General features: G+C 30.9%; 2 protein-coding genes across 3 annotated transcripts in view; one reads left to right on the top strand and one right to left on the bottom strand.

Annotated features, from left to right (window-relative positions):
• Positions 1 to 20,849, bottom strand: part of LOC129909650 (zinc finger protein 208-like) — a 35,007-nt gene that overhangs the window by 3,060 nt on the left and 11,098 nt on the right. The window contains exons 4-8 of the mRNA XM_055986726.1: positions 17,279 to 17,485; positions 16,689 to 17,217; positions 16,215 to 16,353; positions 2,856 to 3,140; positions 16 to 538 (exon numbers count right to left, since the gene is read on the bottom strand). Coding sequence (XP_055842701.1) covers positions 16 to 538; positions 2,856 to 3,140; positions 16,215 to 16,353; positions 16,689 to 17,217; positions 17,279 to 17,485 — 1,683 coding nt within the window. The remainder of the gene's footprint in view (positions 1 to 15; positions 539 to 2,855; positions 3,141 to 16,214; positions 16,354 to 16,688; positions 17,218 to 17,278; positions 17,486 to 20,849) is intronic.
• On the top strand, positions 12,350 to 15,162 carry LOC129912030 (sodium-independent sulfate anion transporter). 2 transcript variants are annotated; one of them, XM_055990113.1, is made up of 11 exons: positions 12,350 to 12,520; positions 12,592 to 12,796; positions 12,856 to 12,941; positions 13,005 to 13,142; positions 13,209 to 13,472; positions 13,531 to 13,881; positions 13,944 to 14,117; positions 14,184 to 14,331; positions 14,408 to 14,587; positions 14,684 to 14,751; positions 14,904 to 15,162. In XM_055990113.1, the coding sequence occupies exons 1-11, from the start codon at positions 12,356 to 12,358 to the stop codon at positions 14,913 to 14,915; spliced, it is 1,791 nt and encodes a 596-aa protein (XP_055846088.1). In that variant the 5' UTR covers positions 12,350 to 12,355; the 3' UTR covers positions 14,916 to 15,162. The 2 variants fall into 2 exon arrangements, with proteins under 2 accessions (XP_055846088.1, XP_055846089.1); XM_055990114.1 differs by lacking the exon at positions 14,904 to 15,162 and having other exon boundaries at positions 14,684 to 14,854.

The following is a 20,849-nucleotide window of genomic DNA, read 5'->3' as shown; positions in this document are numbered from 1 at the left end:
GAGTCACTGACATACCATAACATTCCCTAATATGATCCGCCATGTTTTTGCGAACAATTTTTTTACAAATAGGGCATTCATTGCTAAGTTGTTTTTCGTTTGAACTTTTTTCAGATTGATCATCTTCGGCAGCATCATCAATTGAATTATTGTCGAAATTGTCAACTCGATCCAATTCAGCTACAACAGAAACCTCATTTGGTTCATCTACGATCAAGTCAGTTTCTTCTTCCATAATTTCTGATTGTTGTTCCTTATTCATACTAGGCATTATATTTTCTCTTTGCATCACATTCTTTGTTAAAAACTGTAAAGCGCTTTCTTGTAGTTCATTTTCATCTTCGCCTTTATCGACACCTTCGGAGGTAGTAGGAGAGCAATGGGTTTGATATTCTTCGACAATTTCATATTCTTCGACTGTATTTTGAATAAGACTTCCATCATCAAATTTTTGTTTGTCATTAATGAGCTTTATAGGTTTAATATCTGTTACGATAATTTCTTCTTCAACAGGAAAACTTGAGGTAACAATATATTTCTAGTAATTCGAATAAGAAAAAAATGCATATTATTTTTTTTATAAGAAAAAGCATCTTCAAGATGTTGTTGTTGTTCAAAGATTATAATGTAATTGACGGAAAACAGCAGCCTAACTGCAAGCATGGAAACGAAAAATTAAAAAAGAAAACAGTAGTTTGCATATAAAAATGAAAAAAATCAAAAGTACATATTGAATTTTCTGATGTACTTGAAGACCTAGGCTAAAAAAATAAATAAGAATAAATCAGACACAATGCCCTAACTCCAAATATGCAAAAAAAATCAAAATCGAAAATTTTGTAGTTGGGGCCTTTACGAGATTATGGGCAGAATAATGACTCAAGTCCACTTCTATATATGTAGGTTGGATTTTTTAAGGTCTTAAAAATTAATGGTTTCATTTTATCTTAAATAAAATGAAAGAAAGAAAATCTGGAGATATAAAGCTATTGATATATATGTGAAACATATATGTCATGTAGTTCTTGAGAAAGAGCTTCATGAAATAAATTCAAAAATGCAAAAATTTTAAATGAACTCGAACCATTTTTATTTTGAACGCCTCACAAGGCAACCGTGACTCTTGCCGGTATATGAGCGGTAAGACTTTTTTTAATTGTACAGTTTATCGAAAAAAAACTCATAAAATAGGTAAAAGATAAATAATACCTAATATTGTGTTTAATAAGATTTAGATTAGTAAATCTGACCACTGTGGACCAAAAGTTGGAAACTCTATCATTCCAGTGATGGAGGTAGACAAATTCATTGCTATAGGTCGTTTCAAATCAAAAGTCCTGACTCAGAGTTTATTTTCTCCCTTCCAATAAAATTCAGAACAAATAAACAAAAAACTCAATTTTATTTGCTCATTGCGACAAATCAACTCAAAAATAACAACAAATCATGCTTGTTTGAATGAAAGAAATGCTAGAGAAAAAAATAAGCAAATGAAAAATCTGAATTTGTTTATTTATGATTTCTATGGTGACGACTCCAAAATAATTGAAAAATAAAAATAAGATATTTACTGCCCAATTATACAAATTAAAAGTTGTGAATAGAATTTTAAGTTATGAATTGCTATCATATAAACTGGACATTTCTGGTCCATATTCACCTAGTCCTATAATAATATCTTCGGCAAAGTTATCCCAACTGCCTTCAAATGATAAATATTTAAATAATTGTATGTTTTTTTGTATTGGAGTGATGCAAGCCCGGGAGACTTGCCTCTGCTTTCTTAGGCTAACCCAGTGAACCTCACAGACGGATAAATTAATTAAAATAGGGATATCAAGAACTGTTCTTCATTATTTTATCGTAATTTTAGAAAAAGTTCAGCTGCCTCATAAATACTTCCTTCCAGTAAGGGCATGAGTTTTTTTTATTTTTGCTCAATTTTCCATGGGACTTTTGATTTGAAACGACCTATAAAGGATATCTAACGTGAATATTCGGAGCATCCAGTGAGCCAAGCTGCATTTAAATCTTTGGATTCTATCTCTGCTAAAACAGACCTTGACTACCTCATCTGATGTTTGACGCAAGAGTTGAACATTAACATTGACTGACGAACTAGCTTAAACCGGAAATAACTAATTTTACCCACAGGATACATATTGATGAACCCATCGCTGTTTAAAAGTAATAGACGCTACGGGACTTGACAATTCTTACAAAAGCTGCACGAGTGAGGAGGAAAAAACAATCTCACTTCTTTTAAGGTAATGTTCTGCTCCATCCCAGGCGATCTGCTTTCGGTATGTGCAGGCATAACTCTTTGAGCATAAAAAAGCAAGCTACGTATGTACGCTCAAATGTTGAATACGTACGGATGCAGCCCCTCCAACGTTACATCTACAACAGGGGTTTTGCAAACATTCGTAAAAAATGTCTCGGAAATATCTTAACGATTTTCTGACCCAAACGTACCTGTATTCAAAAATCTATTGAATTCATTATACGAATACGTAATTGGCTGGATTCGACACACGCTTCTAAAAACAGAAGAGCCGAATCCGAATGAGTAAAAATCTAATGGAGGAGGATATTCGAGAAAGAGCAAACGGAACTTGGGAAGATCTGAAGGGAGCTGAAGTACATCTGGAGAAACCGCACACGCTACTGTGGTACGTACTGCTGAACTAGAAGTTTGTGTTTAGCAAATTGGATAGCGTACCTGAAACCTGACAACGAATTAAAGCACAGTTTAACTGAAGAATTTATGCTATTTAGCTTTCTAGGTTTTTCGTTTTGCTCACCTCTGGAAAAAGCTAAGAAGGAAAGAACACAATAATGTTTCATTCATTTACCTTTGGAATAATTTCATCCAAGTCTTCAAGATCATTTTTCATGATTTTGATATCCTCTTCACATTCTTCCAACTGCAACACGCATTCGCGGAACAAACGATCTGCTTCCAAGGCAGCTGTGATAAAGTCATATGCCATCTGCATTAAATTCGAACACGAAATACAAATTGCCTTTGGAAGATTGTCGCTAGCTTTAGCTTCTAATTTGGTGCAATAGTTGAAGCAATCAAAGTATGTTGATTCATTAAATGGAGTATCTAAATCGATGTACTCCATGGAAATTGGCTGCATGCAAACGCGACATATTGATGAGAATTCCATTGTTTATTTTGTTTAAAAACATTTATAAACAATTTTCAGCTATGAAATAACAACTTGAGTTTTGCTTTTGGGATATTTCAATTGGTTTCAGAATTTTTACTCAACTTTCAGATTTTTGACATCCAAAATTTAAACATTACGTAACGTAATGCACGGCAAGCGTGATAGGGAAGTTCGAACATTTGTCCTTTTCTTCTCTTTCTATTTACAGTTACCATTTTGACGTTTTAAACTCGGCGAAAATCAAAACAAACCAGCAAAAACAAACCAACAAAACAAAAAAGCAAAAAATACAGCATAGAAATATATTTTAAATTCCGTAATTTTTTCGATTTTTAGACACTAGACTTATAGTAGAACGTTACTACCAAAAAAACACTTGAAATCGATTTGTATGAGTTTTTTTTTTACAAACAACAGTTCTTTGAAATTGCGTGCGTCCTTGAAAAATTTGGTTTGTTTTGATCTTCACCCAGTTTAGGAGATATTTTTTTCTATTTTCTTTTGTTCTTTTGGTACTGACAGATGAGCGAAATTCCGAATAGTAGAACGTTACTACCAAAAAAACACTTGAAATCGATTTGTATGAGTTTTTTTTTTACAAACAACAGTTCTTTGAAATTGCGTGCGTCCTTGAAAAATTTGGTTTGTTTTGATCTTCACCCAGTTTAGGAGATATTTTTTTCTATTTTCTTTTGTTCTTTTGGTACTAACAGATGAGCGAAATTCCGAATTCAATGTTTTTTAGGGCTACTATACACTACTTGAATGATTTTCAAAACATTACGAACTATTTACATGAGTGCAACATACCAGTATTTTTGTCATTTTTCTCGTTGTACTAGTTTGAGGGTTAAAAAACGTATTTGAAGTGTATAAAAGGGAAAACAGATAAATTGTTTTTCTTTATTAAATGGGGGTATTCATGAAACGGCGTAAAACTAGGGTTGAATTACGGCATACGAGATAAGTTAGGCTAATACGTTAACGTCATGTGTATGGGTTGGACAATTTTAACATTTTTTCCAGCGTTAAGCCTTAACTACATTGGCTCAAAAAGTGAAAAAGTACAAAAGTGAAAATTTTCAAACGCATTTTTGTATGGTTTTTCGGGATAGAAAATTAAAATAAATGATGCAGAATGCTTATTTTTCCGTCCAAAAATCAATTTGTAAACTCTTTTTTACAAAAAAATCCCTCTAGCGAGAAAAAAAATATTTTCACTTTTGTACTTTTTCAAAAAGTGGTGAATGTAGTTAAGCCTTTACCCAGAGTTTACACTGTTGCATGAATACTCCTAATATCTATGCGTTCGATAGTCCTTTTCTCTTGGAAAAAAACACACCCATGTTTGACATTGACATGTAAAACTCCTACTTACTACTTCACGAACTTTTTAAAGAAAAAAATTTTAGGAATGGGCAGGTTCAGAAACGTTAGGGACTAAATATTTAGGTAATTTCTCGGCCTCTGATTGGTCAACTGTCAAAAAAAATCCTTCCAATTTAGGTAATTTTATTGGAAAGCTAACTGGAAAATTAGGCAAGAAAATTTTACCTTAAAATCTAGGAAAGTTTTTTTTTGTCAACATGACAGCTGATTGTTTTTAATTATAGAATTTCGTTAGCAAAATTGAATTTATTTATGTGAAAAACGAGTTAAAAGTGCATTATCGGCAATAATTAATATTATTTATTTATTAAAGTTAAGTTAAATTCGGTTTTTGCCCCATGCGGTTTTAATTAAATTTCGAAATTTGACAATTACATCATATCCAAACTAATTAAGTCAATTTACTCAAATTTCCGTTCAAAAAATGACGTTGCCTAAATATTTAGTCCCTAATATTTCCTGAACGTGCCCAATTTCATTTAGTAAAGTGAAACATATTTTATTTTCTGTGCGACCAATAACTCGGATTTGCGAACTGTCAAATGTAAATTCGAAGTTCACGAATACAAAACGCATTCCGTAATTCGCTCGAATTTAACCTCACTTTAAATTTTATTTCACTTTTTGTATTGCAAAATTAGTTGTGTTTGTTATTACAACCGGTCTTAACTAGACAAAAAAACGCAGTCTGGGCTAAGCAATTTACATGTTAAATACAACAACACCTTAGCCCCATTGACTTAATATTTATATGGACTGCTAGAAGCATATTCAGGTTGGTTCCACTTGTTTCTTCGCCCTAAAAAAAAACGGAGAATAAGTGCAACATTTTTGACGAAGTGCGAAAGGAACAAATATAGAAAAACAGAGAAAGCACTACCTTTTAACGACAGATGTCATTCACTAAAAGTTTCCTCTTTTCGCCGTCTAAGGTTATACCGCTAGTAGAGCTAGAAAGATGTGGAATCATTTTTTTTTTCAATTTTTGTATGGAAAAGTCAAACGACTAGCAGTCCATATCCCAACTAACATTTCAGCTTCGATTAAGGTTTTACAAAAGCTACTTTTCAGCTTCTTTTAAACTTTAGTAAGGTTGTTGGGCATGGAAAAAGGAGAACGTTATACAAGTTTGATCCTCTATAAGAAGTTTAAACGAAGCTTTACCGAAGCTCTACCAAGCTTTGAGATTTGACAGATATCTTCGGAACAGCTTGTATAGTTCTTTAATACATGTCTTATCGAAATTAAAAAAAACAACTACAAAAACAAAAAAGAATTCTTTTTTAACTGGTTTTTATTTGATTTTAAATCATGAATTTTATTTTTTTATTTGAAATTATATATATTATTCCATTAGTTTTTAGTCTATCTATTAATAATAATTTTAAAATTATATAATTTTTTTACCACACCCAGGAATCGAACTTCGTATCTGCTTGGTGGCAGTCCGCCACTCTACCCACTCGGCTATCCTAGTATATTCATTAATGAAGTCAAAAACTTAATCAGTTCAAACAGCAGAAATGTCAAAACAAAAAATGTCCGAGCTAAATTATTCAATGTCAAAACCAAAAAGTGTCCCAGCTAGATTATTCATTATCAAAACCAAAATCAAATTCTTTCTTTAAAACTTTTATAAATTCATTAAACAGGCCTTTTCGAAAACAAGCTTTTTTCGTTTAAGTTTCTTTAACAGTATTTAAACAACTTATTAGAAGTTGTTAAACAAGTTCGAACTTGTATAAGAAATTAAATTCTGAAGCAAGCTCAATACAAGCTGTATAAAAAGTAGTACCTGCGAGATCTCAAATTATAGAAGCTGTTGTGCTAGTTGGGATATAGTAGGTCAATGCTTAGCCCCTTGGGCTTAGTTGCTTAGCCCGGAGATTTCTCTGGGCTTAGCTTTTTGAAGAGTTTTAAAACTGTGCTACCAAACTATTTGTTTCATAAATTGTTTAGAATTTCTTTAAAAACGTGAAAACTGACGTTTGGAAGGACAAAATGTGTTAAAATAGTTTTGCTAACATACATTTTTGTATCTCTTTGTAAAACATACATGAAAAATACAAGAAAAGGACGAAAGCGAAAAATATGACAACTCTAAATTTTTGTTGTGTCTGCTGTTTTCGGAACATTCGATATACAGTGCTGCCAAGATTTCAGGTTAAGACCCGAGGCGTTTTTTTTTTGTCCAGTTAAGACCGGTGGTAATAAAAAACACACCTATTGTCAAATTCAGCGACCATACGCAGACGCAGGTCGCATCTCAATATGAACGGCAATAAAAAGCGATGTTAGCTATCAAATGCGATGTTATATCAAAACGACAGCACTGTTTTTTTTTCGGGTGTGGGAGCACTTGGCGCATTGCATCTTTTTTTGAAGTTTCAAACATATGTTTTGTTGTGATAAAAAAAAAAAACACGTAAACGAATATGAGAAAAATAAAATAAAGTGCGGCGTTTTTTCAGCCACTTTAACTTAAATTATTAATTAAAATATGAGCTATAATTACAAGCTACTAAAGTTAAACGAAGCAGAAGTTTAAGCTCCGATGAATTTTTGGTAGGTTTTCATATTTTATTTTTTATATTTTCTATAACAGCATGTTTTATCCATTACATTTATCTTATTAGAAATGCAATTTTAATTGTTTACTTAAAGCTTTACCTACTTTTTAATTAAACAAAAATATTAAAGTAAGGAATAAAATAGTATTTTGTCAACTTTCTCTACAAAATGTCTCACAAAAAGCATGCATGTTTTTAGTTCTTATTTAAAAGACCTCAGACCAAAAAAAAAAAAAAATAGGAAAACTTGTAGGCTTATTATGATAAACCAACTATCCGAATTCCGAACAAATATTGCGTTTCTCTCTCTTTTCTCTTCCATATCAATTGATTAATAACAATCAAAATCAGTGCATAATGTGAAGGAAGAAAGATTTTGCTCTTGTTATTTTAGGTACACCAAACTACATCACTTGATGATGAGCCAAACAAAGTTAGGTATCATTTATATAAATACTGTGAATCAGAAAGATTCATTTTATAGTGAAACGAATGTTGTCGGGTGAACTAGAACATATCTTGATTTCAGTTTCGGTTTTTTTTTTTTTTGTAAATAAACATTTACAATTTGTAAACAAGACCGATTTTTAAGTTTTATTTAAAAACAATACTTAAAAGAGTAAGTAACTATATTTTTGTAAAAAGATAAATTCCCAATTACAAAGAGAATCTGTTAGATAGTTCTCTAGTTTTCCGGATGCTAAATTTATTATACATGTGCATCCTTAGCGTGGCATATTAATCATTCAATATTGTTTGTGTCATGTGTTGCGTCTTGCGTAGCTAATTAATTGCGTACGGTCCTTTTAGAAATCCTATGATTTCAAATCACAATCAGTCTTTTTTAATTGAGCGATCAGCTGACTAAATAACACATCCCCATTTAAACCAAGCTCACGAGGAAAGACCAATAAAATTATTCTTCTTTGTTTGTTATTGTTTGATTCGGTTCTTGCAATTTAATTGACGTTAAGGCGTGTATAAGGTATTTTCTTCTTAAGGCCTTGAGCTGTGAGTGGGATTTAAGATTATTTAAGCAAGTAATAATTGTGTGGTTTTATTGGTGATTTTTTTGTATTGGAATGTCCTTTCGAAATTAATTTATTATTTTATATAAAAATAGTAAGCTTCTTAAGATTAACTTGTTTTCATATTAAACTTCGAAATAGGCTATATTTAAAAACTATTTGTGAACAAAAAATATCCTTGTAGTGAAATTTAATTTCCAATCACATTATGAGAGATAGAACTTAACTTGTTTTTTTTTTTTTTTTTTTTTAAGGAGTAATATCGCAACCTTAAAAGAACATGGTTTATAAATCGACAATTTTGAAAAAATAAAAAATAGTTAAGTGTTATACAATGCTGCTAAAATTTTGTTTGTCTTTTCATCAGTTGAAATTTTAAACACAAAACCTAAACAAATACATATTTTTTCAAAATTAACACGAAACAAAATTCTTTGATTTATAAAAAAAAAAAAAAAATGAAAATTAATGTTAATTCAGAATTTCGTTTTTGCACTTCTCGGTGTTGAGATAAATGTAAAAGTACTTGGGTTTATACATTACATGTTTTTGCAGTTTCATAAAAAGTTGTTAGCTTTGTGAGTGGTTTAAATTATTTGATATACAAATGGCGAAAACGCCATTTGTAACAATCAATTTCGTTACCTTTCCCAAAAGTGTTTTTTTCTTTTAATCCGAGATACATATTATATGCTTTTGGTTCTCCCAGAAAATTATGATCCCAAAAATCCAAAATATAAAATAGCCTTCAGCGTTAGTTAAGCTGTCTAGTCTAGGGCGAGCCTAGTTTTAAAGGCTTTTGTTTTCTTTTTTGAACAGTTGTTTTATTTTTGCTTATATACACTCTTCAAAATTTCTAAGGGTAATTTCATGAATTGAAACTTAAATATTATAGCCCAAAATAAAATCTTATTACCTACTTTTTCTTCAGGTTAAACTGTCACATAAGCTTTTATGTAGAGCTTAAAGTCATAAGTTTCGTTTGAGCAAGCGGCTCTAAGAAATATACAGTGGAAAAACAATTAAATTTTAAGAAAAACCAGTTATGCTCACCATGTTACATGTTACCATGTTACAGTACTTAAATAATAAATATCTCAAAAAATGTAATGAGGATTGATTTTCGAAAGGATATAAAAACACTTTTTGTCATTTCCCCGAAAATCGAAACTAAAAGCAATTGTGATTTTTCGTACGATTTGTGAAATCCATTTACTGTTTTTATTTAACTTGGGCTAGTTGTGAAGAACAGAACTGCGTACTTAGTTTTGAAAAAAAAAAAAAATAAAAAGTGATTTTATTCTGTTAGATCCTTGTAGTTTATATATACAAGAGTAATACAAAAAGATTTGGCTGATAACAATGTCACATTTTCTCTTGCAGTCTTTTTATAAAATTTCGTCTGGTTGATTTGATTCTTTTAAACTTAAAACAGCGGTAATCGATTCATATTAATATTAGAAGAGAAGAGAGTTAAAAAAACTGGAGACGAACTGTTTGTTATTTGATATGAATCAGTAACCTCTCAACTAAGAAATCTGCTGCCATCTGTATAGAGATACTTATTGTTATTTCTAGTATACTTTCATTTGTGAATTTCGGTCAAATAAAGGCTTGAAATAAAAGTTCAAGAGATCAATGTTTTGTGCTGATTTATGAATACAAGATAATTTTGCATTTATCGTAGGTCAGTTATTATATTTTTTCGTATTTACATAGAGCAGACTCAACACAAAAGCACTTAATTTTTTATTAATTAAATACCATACAAAAGCAATTTTATTTCTTTAATAATAAATGAATTTATATTTATTTATTTTTGTTCAATAATTTAACAATTATTTTCACTACAAACACATCTGTTTTTGTGTTCAATTGTTGTATTACTGACTTTTGTAAAAGAACATTCAACTGTTGTTAACATGCGTGCTCATTTTGTATTTATAATATAAAGCTAATTATGATTACTATTTCTTGTACAATGCGTAAGTTTGTAATTATGTATTTATTTATATTAAAAAAAACTATGATTTTATTTAATATTTTTAATGCTTAGATTGAATATAGAAGTCAATTGGTAAATACTATGATACACCAGCAAACCCACTACTAAGAATTTGTTTCGTTTTTCTAATTAATGAAATTTCAAAAAAAACTTTTGTTCAAAAACAAATTTGTTAATGTTATTTTTAAAACACACAGGTATTATCTACATAATTGTGATCGAGTACTTTTAACTTTTTGGGAATTTAAATACAATACATAAAAAGCAAACATGCTTTAAAGTTCGCAGTTAAAAACCTATATTGACTCGTCTATTAGTACAAGTGAAGATTGGTATGCAAATAAAGAGTCAAAAAATATTTACATACCTCTGGGTCTGGGTGTTTTACGTGTTTATCTACGTTTCATCCATTCTTCGTGTAGCACATGTTGCGTAAACATCGTTTTCTTTAGCTTGCGGTTTTTTTTTGTATTTTTAAGTGCATTATCAACTCGTTCTAAAACCGGTTATTTGCCTTTTCAATTAATTTTCTTATCTACGAGTATTTTAATTCTATCTTTTCCGTAGTTTAAGTTAACTTTATTTGAATAGTGTTTGGCCTTTAACTTCGAAACCCGTAAAAGACGGGGGTTATCTTGGAAATACACATCTTTTTTACTCGCCACCCTTCAACTCTTGCTCATTGTAATAACCAAAACAAGTAATTAATCTAAAAACAAATTTTAACTCTCTCCCCACTCCATTTTTAAAAATCTATGAATGACTAAAAGAAACCTCTTGAAAGTAGAAGTGTTATGATGTTTTGAAGAATACTACAAAATGTGAGAAGTAATAGATAGAACTTTCATCTTCGTGATGGAAACAACTATTCCCATAAAAACAAAAACAGTGGCGCAAAATTGTATACGATTTAGTAAATTTCTAAAGCCATTTTAGTAATTTACTTAGCTAAAAATCAGTTTGCTTCTGACTTAGTAAATTACTAAAAAGGCATTAACATTTTACTAAATCCTTTAAAATTTTGCGCCAGTATGTCTAGTGCTTAGTATTTCTTAAAAAGATATAGTCAAATTTTAGGTTGCCTCAAATGATGAAAATGTTGACTCCTCCTTTTAAAAATGTCTGTAATATTTTTAATTCAAGAAGCAGCGTTTTGTATCCTTCGAATCTTTTGTTTAGAATGGGCTTCTTAAAACAAAGTTTAAGAAATATTATTATTATTATTTATTACTATTATTATTTAGAAATAAATTGTTTAAACATTATATAAGTATCATTTATAAATATTGGGCCAATATTTATTAATATTTCACCTGGAATAGTATTATATAAAATTTCTATCTAGGTGAAATATTATTTGCACAATTGACTATTTTATTGATGCTTAGCCATCAAAAACGATTCTTAAAATAAAGCTTAAATCAAACAAACTGCTTCAATTGAATCAAAAATTTAAACTTTGTTGATAAAGTCATACGCTTGTTCCAAAAAATATTTTTTTTTATTGAGGAGGGTTTTTAAATGAGTGAAAAACTTTGCATTTTTAAAAAATCGTAAAGAATCCCATCTTTATCAGGTGCTTTTTTATTTTTCGTCTTTCTGACATCCTGTAATTCTTCAATTTTTATATCAACATCTAATTTTCATTATCATAAGATTGCTTCATAATATTGCGAACATAACTTCTTATAATGCGAATATGCTTCATTGTATTAGTTTCTTAAATGAAGGTTGTTTGATGATCGCATCGCAATGCTTTCAAAGTGCAAACAATTTTTTTACGTTCCTTGAAGCTATCATAATCGAATCATTTCTGTTTGAATGTTGCATTCTTTATCCAGCAGACTCGTGGTAGTAAGTAAAGATTTTTTTCTTATGCTACTGAATCACTACTTTTTTAAAGAACAACATTATTGACAAAGGTCAATGAGGATTTCCAACAGTATAATCGACAATTCCAAAAAGCGTTGGTGATTATAGCCACATATATACTGATCTTGTAAAACCTTACTAACCTACGTTGACAGTTACCAATAAAACACGACTAGAGTATTTTGAACCAATTGTAGTAGTATCTAATGCTAGTCGCAATAGATACAAGTATCTTGCTATTAATATTTATTTTATATGAACTTTTTCTTTTCTCTTTTTTTTTTTAGAAAAAGTTCTTAATTATAAGAAATCATGACAATTGTAAATATAGTATCAAAAATTGTCCCCGGAATAAAGTGGTTTAATGGATACACTGTTCAATTTGCTATATCCGATATGATAGCTGGCATTACAGTTGGTCTAACTGTATTGCCACAAGGATTAGCATATGCTACTTTAGCAGGACTTGAACCACAGGTAATATTTTGCTCATTAACAAAATTCAAAAATAATTTTCATTTCTTTTTACTTTTTATGAAAAATCATAGTATGGCTTGTATTCGGCTTTTGTTGGAGGCATATTGTACGCTTTTATGGGTGGATGTCGGCAAGTGACAATAGGTCCAACTGCTCTCTTAGCCTTAATCATTAGCAAACATACTGGATTGGGGCTGGCCTCGGGACCAGATTATGCCATTTTATTATGTTTCTTAGCAGGTGTTATTGAGTTGTTAATGGCATTATTAAGACTTGGTAAGTAACTTTACCTTGTAATTTAAAGAATATTTAAAATTTATATTTTCAACTTACAGGAGCACTTGTAGATTTAATATCGCTGCCAGTAACAGTTGGTTTTACATCTGCTACTGCCGTCATTATTGGAACTTCTCAATTAAAGGTTTTTTTCGAATCAAATTTCTGGGAAAAGTTGTAATTAAAAATAAATGTTATCTATTTTCAGGGTTTACTGGGATTAAAAGGTGGATCAGCATCTGGTTTTCTAAGTACAATCAAATCAGTGTTTACAAACTTGGACAATGTGCGTCCTGGCGACATGACATTAGGTTTCTTATCGATAATTATTTTACTCCTCATGAGGGTATGTTTATTTCTACAATTTTTCTAGAACAGAAACTTAATTATATCCACTATTGTTTCATTTTAGAAATTAAAAGACATAAAATTAGGAGAAAGAGTTCCAGGACATAAAATTATTAATGTAATCTTTTGGCTTCTAGCTACTGCTAGAAATGCTTTAATTGTTCTTGTATCAAGCACAATTGCTTATTACTCTTGCCAAGGAAGCTCTTGTATATTTATATTGACTGGAAAAGTCAAGAGTGGCTTACCTGACTTTAGTCTACCTAAATTTAATACAACTATTTTAGGTGAAAACAATACGGAAATTCATCAAAATTTCAAAGATATGGTTTGTATTCATGTTTTTCTTTATTTGTTTTTTTTTATTTGAGAATTGTCTTTTTTAGGTAAACGAGCTGGGCTCTTCTATCATTATTTTGCCAGTTATTGCTGTCTTGGGAAATGTTGCAATTTCCAAAGCATTCGGAGGCTCTGGAATCAGTGCAACTCGTGAATTGGTTGCATTGTCTATGAGCAATATTTGTGGGTCGTTCTTCTGCTCTATACCAGTTACTGGATCATTTTCACGTAGTGCAGTTAATCATGCTAGTGGCGTAAAAACACCAATTGGTGGTATTTACACTAGTGCTCTTGTGTTGTTGGCATTGTCAGTATTGACTCCTTATTTTAGATACATTCCCAAGGCCGCATTGAGTGCTGTTATCATTTCAGCTGTGATCTTTATGATTGAATTTGAGGTTTGCCTTTATTCAAAAACTTTAGAAAGAATGGTAATTTATTTATATTTTTCACTATTTAGGTGGTAAAACCTTTATGGCGATGCAGTCGTCGAGAACTTTTCCCTGGAGCCATAACATTTATATTTAGTTTAACATTAGGCGTAGAAGTTGGTCTTTTATTAGGCGTTGCTACAGATGTTGCTTTCTTGGTATATCGTGTAGCAAGACCTCCACTTGGTGTGACAAAAGTTAAGGTTAGTTAAATTTGATTAATAATTAATTTTTTTTTTCTGTTTGTTAATAAAAATTAATTCTTTTAGACAAGTAATGGAATTGAACATATTTTAGTGAGGCCAAGTTATAGTTCGGTATATTTCCCTGCGATAGAATGGTTAAGAAATGAAATTTCAAAAGCAATTTCCTCATTTGGAATCTATCCTGTTGTATTAGACTGCACAAATGTTTATGGTAAATTGTTTGTTGAAATTGTTTGTTAATCTGAAATTTTTTATGATGATTGTATATGTTTTTTTCTTTCTTGTAGACTTTGATTTTACTGCAGCTCGAGGTATGGGAGCTTTGTACAAAGAATTATTAGACATAAAAGTACCTTTTTATTTGCTAAAAGCATCAAAAGAAATTGATTTGCTGCTTAAAGAATCAACAGATGCAAACGTTCCAAGTATAGAAAACGTTGAAGAACTAGAATCACTTTTGGAGCAAAGTAAATAGTGTTTTTTTTTAAATTGAGCATGTTAATATTTTCATTCTTATTTTAATAATAATCCAAATAATTAATTTTTAAACTACTTTATTGCAGCTCCTGAATATGAGTATTACTTGCAAGTTACAGTACCATTAATGCCAGATGCAGAAGAACACACTAAAGTAAATTAATAATAATATTTATAACTTTTAATATTGTAACGATTAATGAATAAATAATGTACATGATGTACAATTAAATTAAATTATATTAAAAAAACCTAAAGCCTAGATCAAATTTTTCAGTTTTCATTTATTAAGATTTTTCATTTTAGCAAAATTTCTAACTTATGAAATGGCATAACATGACAGACTGACTTGACCTTATCCGTTTTCCTGCTTCCAGAAAAAAAAGTTAAAAACTATATTAAGAAGTTCTATTATTTATTATTTAAATTACGCAGCCATCTACAGAGTCTTACAAAAAAATGCAACTCTTTTTCTTTAATTTTCTAAAATCAAATTTCTAATTTAATTTTTGATATAAATATTTATATTGTTTACCGCTTACAGATGCTAAATTACCGTTAATTTAAAATACTATAGATTTGTGTTATGTTCCTTTTTTTTTTTGATTTGGCACAATAAATTGTAAAGTTTAAGTGAAAAAATAATGTTTTTTCTAGTATTTTCGACTGTTTACCTTTCTGCTGTACATTGTTTTAATGAGCAGACAGATGGACTCAAAAAACTTGTCTTGGTAAATCTCTTAACCTACTGTTGTACCATTTTTCATCTTAAGCTGTGTTCCTTTGGGCTCCAATATCTACTACAAAGTACTTTTTAGTACTTCTAAGACATTCAAAGACATTTGTTAACCGACTTTCAAAAAGGAGGAAGTTATAAATTCGTTGATAATTTTCTTCCGAACAGAGTGGCCTATAAGAGTAATAACTATTTGCCAACTTTTGTTTCCTAAAGAATTCGAATATACTGAAAACTGGAAGTATCCTTTACAAGTGCAGCGTCTTGTTTCATAAAAATATGTATAGATCAAAATATTAGTGATGACGATGAGCTTTGTAACTGCAAGTAAATACGTTACAAGTATAGAGAGATTAATCAAATATACTTTGTGTGGATAATAAGAGATCATTAAGTTGGGTCCACACAAGGTTGATCAAGCCGTTCAACATATATACGTTCCAAATCGACAATGAATAGTTAAACCTTTCCAAACTGAGTTAATCCTACATTAAATCATTTGTTGTGTATACTATAAAATAAATTTCATTTCAATTTTAAAGTCAGTGCATATCCACATAACCACTCAAAATATTTTAAATCCAAAAACCCACGTTGGGCGCCATTTGATTTATTTTTATACCGAACTTGTTTAGTTTTATGGCTAAATATCGTAGTTATAAATTCTTGTAGGTCGGTTGGGTACATCTTGTAAGTGCCATTGTCGAACTTGAACGGATTTATCGTTTTAATAGGAGATAGCTTTTCGCCGTTTCACAAAAAAAAAAAATTCTTTTTTCATTTATATTTCAATTTACTTCAATTTCACTAAACTTACATAATTATAAGGTTACCAGAGTGATTTTATCGGAGTAATCAAATGCTTTTTCTTAAATTTCTACATCAGCATTTGAATTATCAATTAAAGCATCATCACTGACAATACCTCTTTTGATAAATTTTTCATTTTTGAGTCTGTTCTGCAACAACTCCTCATCGGTCATTGTAATATTGTGAATAGATTTTGTATGACGACCGAGTCTAGAAAGATACAAACAAAATGAGTTAAGAAAATCATAAAACAAAAATTGTAAATTAATTTTAAGGTATCAATTAGAGGCCACACCATACGAAAATAATGCCATTCGTCAAAATAAACTTTAAGTGACCACAAAAATTCATATCTAGAGCAATCCAAAGAAAACTTCTGCATTTGGGGAAGTAAAACGATTAAAATAGGGAATAGCAAGGACTTAAAAAAGCAACTGATAATCGACTAGTGTGACCCGTACTTGTCTTAAATGCAATTAATAATGGCAAAAAATTCTATAGTTAATTTAACACAAACTAATAACTTATTTCTATTTAATACTAACCCTGCTCGATTTGTAAAGCCCATATGACACTGATCACACACATAAGGCATTCCAATGTGCTCAAACATATGCAGTCGTAACTTTGGCTTACTGTTAAATTCACTCGAACAAAAGTCACAAACATGTTTGGTGCCCAAATGTTTTTGCAAATGATATGTCAGTCTCACTTTTATTCTATAACTTTTGTCGCAAAGATGACACTGATATGGCAATTCGCCAGTATGTATTCGCATATGAACTTTCAAGTCAACTCTGCGGACAAATTTCTTTTCACATTCGGGACATTCAATTGTTCGGTCGGTGTGAAGTTTCTGATGTGATTTAAGTTGAAAACTATTTTTGAACGTTTTCGGACAATCCGGACAATGATAGTTTCGACCATTGGAATGCACACTCAGAATGTGGTATTCTAGTTTTTGTTTGTTCATGAATTTTTTATGACATTTCTCACATTTTGCCGCCCACTCTTTATCACCATGCAGGTAATCTTCGTGCACTTTTAATGATTTCGGATTGGTAAAAGTTTTTGCTAGAAAAAATAATGGTAGTTGTTAGAAAAATTTCAAATATAAAAATCTTTCTATACTTACGACAAAATGAACAAAGATATTTCTTTTGTGTGGGATTTTCATGACGATACCTATGAGTTTGCCAAGAACTGTGACTTGATGTGCTGAATGGACAAAGTTTGCAATTTCTTTGTTCAGAATCTTTGTGTTCCAGGAATTCATGTTTATTTCGACTAAACATATTTTTGAATGGTTTTTCACAGGTGTCACATTTATATAGGCGGTTAACTGGAAAGAAATATTTGTATGAATAATTTTTTGTTGAGATTTTTCATCGTTAAATCTTTGCATATGAAATTGATACATAGAGTTTAAATGTTGGATATTTGGTGGGCTTTAAGTCAAATAAAAGATGTTTTCATTGCTTTTATTGCTACTTTTTACTAACCCTCGAAATGTTCAATTTTTTGTAGGACAAGGGCAAAACCCAGAACTTTGTGTCAAAAGGAGTATCATCGTAGCCTACTTATTGGCAAAATTTTTGTTGACAATTTACTTTGACCGTATAATCGTAGCTTTAGCCGTTTTGATACCAGCAAACTTTTCCATATTGAATACTTGGCCGTTAAAATTTTGGCCGTTAAAATTTTGGCCGTTTAAAAATTTCTTGTTTAAAATTTTCCTCTCTAGGGAATCAACAAAGTTTCAAATAAATCGCTTCAGTGGTTTGGGCTTGAGTTTGAAGACCATTTTTTTAAAACACTCGTTAAATTATCTTCGTTTTTAGTGAAGAGACGAGAACAAACTATAAGCTATTCAAAAGTATATATTTCTTCTACTGTAGGTGCTGCCGTTGTGTTCAAATGTTTTTTTTTTCTGTTTGAATTCAATTATCAAATATAGATTTTAAAGTACTTTTAAGCACCGATATTAAAAAAATTTAGAAATTGTAGCCCTTATAATTTTCTTAACTTACTTCACTAATTACTCTGATTGTTATGTTGAGTTCGTCTTTTATACGCTTTATGTACATTTTAAGCGTCATTTTCGTTCCCATGCTTGAAACAAGGGTAATATTTCCATGTAAGTTTTTGTTAAAAAAAGCCCAACGGAGGTCACTGTGGCGAATGTGTAACTTTTATTAAAAAAAAAAAACAAACAAATAATCATTTTTAGCAAAAAACAAAACCGACTTCCTTGGATCAAAACTGGGTTTTATGGTTTTTAAAATAGTTCCTATGGCTTAAAGTTAACGAAATTGAAATGGGACCACACTGCAGCCACCAGCTTTCCAATACAAAAATCAAAATTGGTTCACTTAGTCCAAAGTTATGCGGTAACAAACATAAAAAAAAAAAAAAAAAATACAGACGAATTGAATACCTCCTCCTTTTTGGAAGTCGGTAAAAAAACAATCCATTCTACTTGGACTAGGATGACCAAGAGAGTGAGTGTTCCAAAAATCGCATTACTTTAATTTTTTTTGTAAATAAAACAGTGAGTTTTTTGTTAATTCACTTGTCTTTTTTTAATAATTAAAGAAACTTATTAGTAATCAGCCTTTATAACATAACATATAAAAAAACAATTCACACAAAAAATAAATAAATATAAAACTAAAAATAAAAATCGTTCTCCAAAAATGGCTGGTAACATGGCCAGCGTGGTCCATAGTCAAAACGGCATAATTTAAAGATGAAATATTTTTTCTTCATCATCACGATTAGATGATATAGATTCTTCTGCACGATATTTTGTTGAGGGTTGTTGCTTCTCTGTATGTCCTTATTATTTAAGTTCTTGAGTACCTTCTGGAATAAATATTAATTGTTAAATATTAAATTTTTAAACGTATCCTCAATTTATATTTACCTTGAAACCTTTTCAAGTCGAATAGGAACTGGAGAAATTTCATTAGAAAATGTATCAGAAGATGGTCTTATACCACTTGAAGTAGAAGTTTCACAGATGTGAGCGTCTGCCTCAGACTTTAGACTTTCATCATTAGAAGTACAAAAATTTGAAGCGTGCCATTCCGGTTCAACTGGATTTGGTTGGAATGTCATAGGGCCTTCAGTTGTTAGATTTTCATCAACTTCCTTTGCTGCAACAAAATCCTGATCCTTGAATATATTCGGATCAAAAGGATAAATTCCAGTGGTTGCGAACCCTTTAACTGCAATTTCTTTAGTCTTAGTTTTCATATATGATCGTCCAAACAACTCAATTATGTCCACATGTGTTAAGGCTCTTGTGTTACTTATGACCCACTTCGTGATTTCCTCTGTCAAATAGTGGTTTAACGACTCCATAAATGCGTTGTCGAGAGGTTGGAGTTTATCACAGGAGTGTGGAGGAATAGAAAGAATACGAACATGATTATTACTAGCTAAGTCGATGAATTCGATGTTCTTTGTGTGACTAGCATGACCGTCCATTATGAGCAATACTGGAGATGACGTAGTAGGTTTTACAGTTGCGATAAAGTGCTTAAACCATTTTGTAAACAGATTCGTTTGGACCGATCCAGAAGGATGATTAGCATGAATTGATCCAGGCGGCGCCTCCTTCATCAGAAAAGGATCGTCTTTCTTCCATGGAAAGATAAACATCGGTGGCACGAACGATCCTCCAGCGCTCATACATAAAATGGATGTTATTAGAGATTCTCTTTCAGATGACGTAAGTGCTCCTATCTGTTTCCGTTTCAAAGTTAAGATTTTTGGTATTTTTGCTGCCACAGCATACATTCCTATTTCACCAACATTGTAAATATTGTTTGGAGAAAAGTTGTATGTATTCATTTCTGTTTGTAGAAGGTCGAAAAAAATAGTAACATTTTCCTTGGAAAATCCTTTTGCTGCACGGGCTACAGAAGTTTCAGTCGGCTGAATAAATAACAATGATGGATGGCGTTTAAGAAATAGCCGAAGCCAATCTTTTCCTGCAGCCTCTTTTTTGAATGAAAAACGATTGGGTATATTGTTTTTAACAGCTAGTTGAAATGCTAGAGATTGTATATCTTTTCCTGTCACACCGAAAAACTTTGCTTTCATCAATGCTACATATTCTATCAGAGAGTCTTCTAGCTCTAGCGGAAAGATGGGTTTTCTGCCAAGCCTCATAGAAATCAAATCATCTACTGGCTTATGTGTGCGTACTGCCAAACGCCTCAAGGTTGTTCTGGGTACCCCAAATATTTTTGATGCTTTCAAGTAACCCATTTTCTTCTCTTTAATGACAAATAATGCTGCTTTCATATCTTCTTTGTTCCAAGTTTGTCGTTTTTTTGATAGTTGTGTCGAAGTTTCTTAAAAATAGAAAAAAAAAACAAACAACGATGTTAACGATCATGCATAATAATATTTTAAATATGGCCTACTGGGCCATATTACCAGCATCAGAATTTTGCACAATTTTTTTTTACAGTTTCACACACTTCATAATTCCTTAAATAATTTTGAATTCACATAATGATAATTATATATAAACACTACACAATGTTTGAAAATGAGGTTATTACAACTAAGGTCTTTTGAGCTTGATGATTCAAAAGATATCTTTGTTCATGTTGTACAAAAAAACCACACCAACACCCCTTAATAGTGCGGTATAAAGAGAACTCATAGGTAACCTTCTCTGAAGTGACTTT

The sequence above is a fragment of the Episyrphus balteatus genome, chromosome 2 (assembly GCF_945859705.1).
Source record: "Episyrphus balteatus chromosome 2, idEpiBalt1.1, whole genome shotgun sequence".
In the NCBI taxonomy this organism is placed as follows: Eukaryota; Metazoa; Arthropoda; class Insecta; order Diptera; family Syrphidae; genus Episyrphus; species Episyrphus balteatus.
This window is presented reverse-complemented; position numbering and strand designations above follow the sequence as displayed.

Bases quoted from the DNA above. Each gene is read 5' to 3' on its own strand.
- LOC129912030 (XM_055990113.1), top strand. From the start codon at position 12,356: ATGACAATTGTAAATATAGTATCAAAAATTGTCCCCGGAATAAAGTGG. The intron at 12,942-13,004 runs GTTTTTTTCGAA...ATCTATTTTCAG, and splicing joins TTGGAACTTCTCAATTAAAG to GGTTTACTGGGATTAAAAGG. The intron at 14,332-14,407 runs GTAAATTGTTTG...TCTTTCTTGTAG, and splicing joins AGACTGCACAAATGTTTATG to ACTTTGATTTTACTGCAGCT.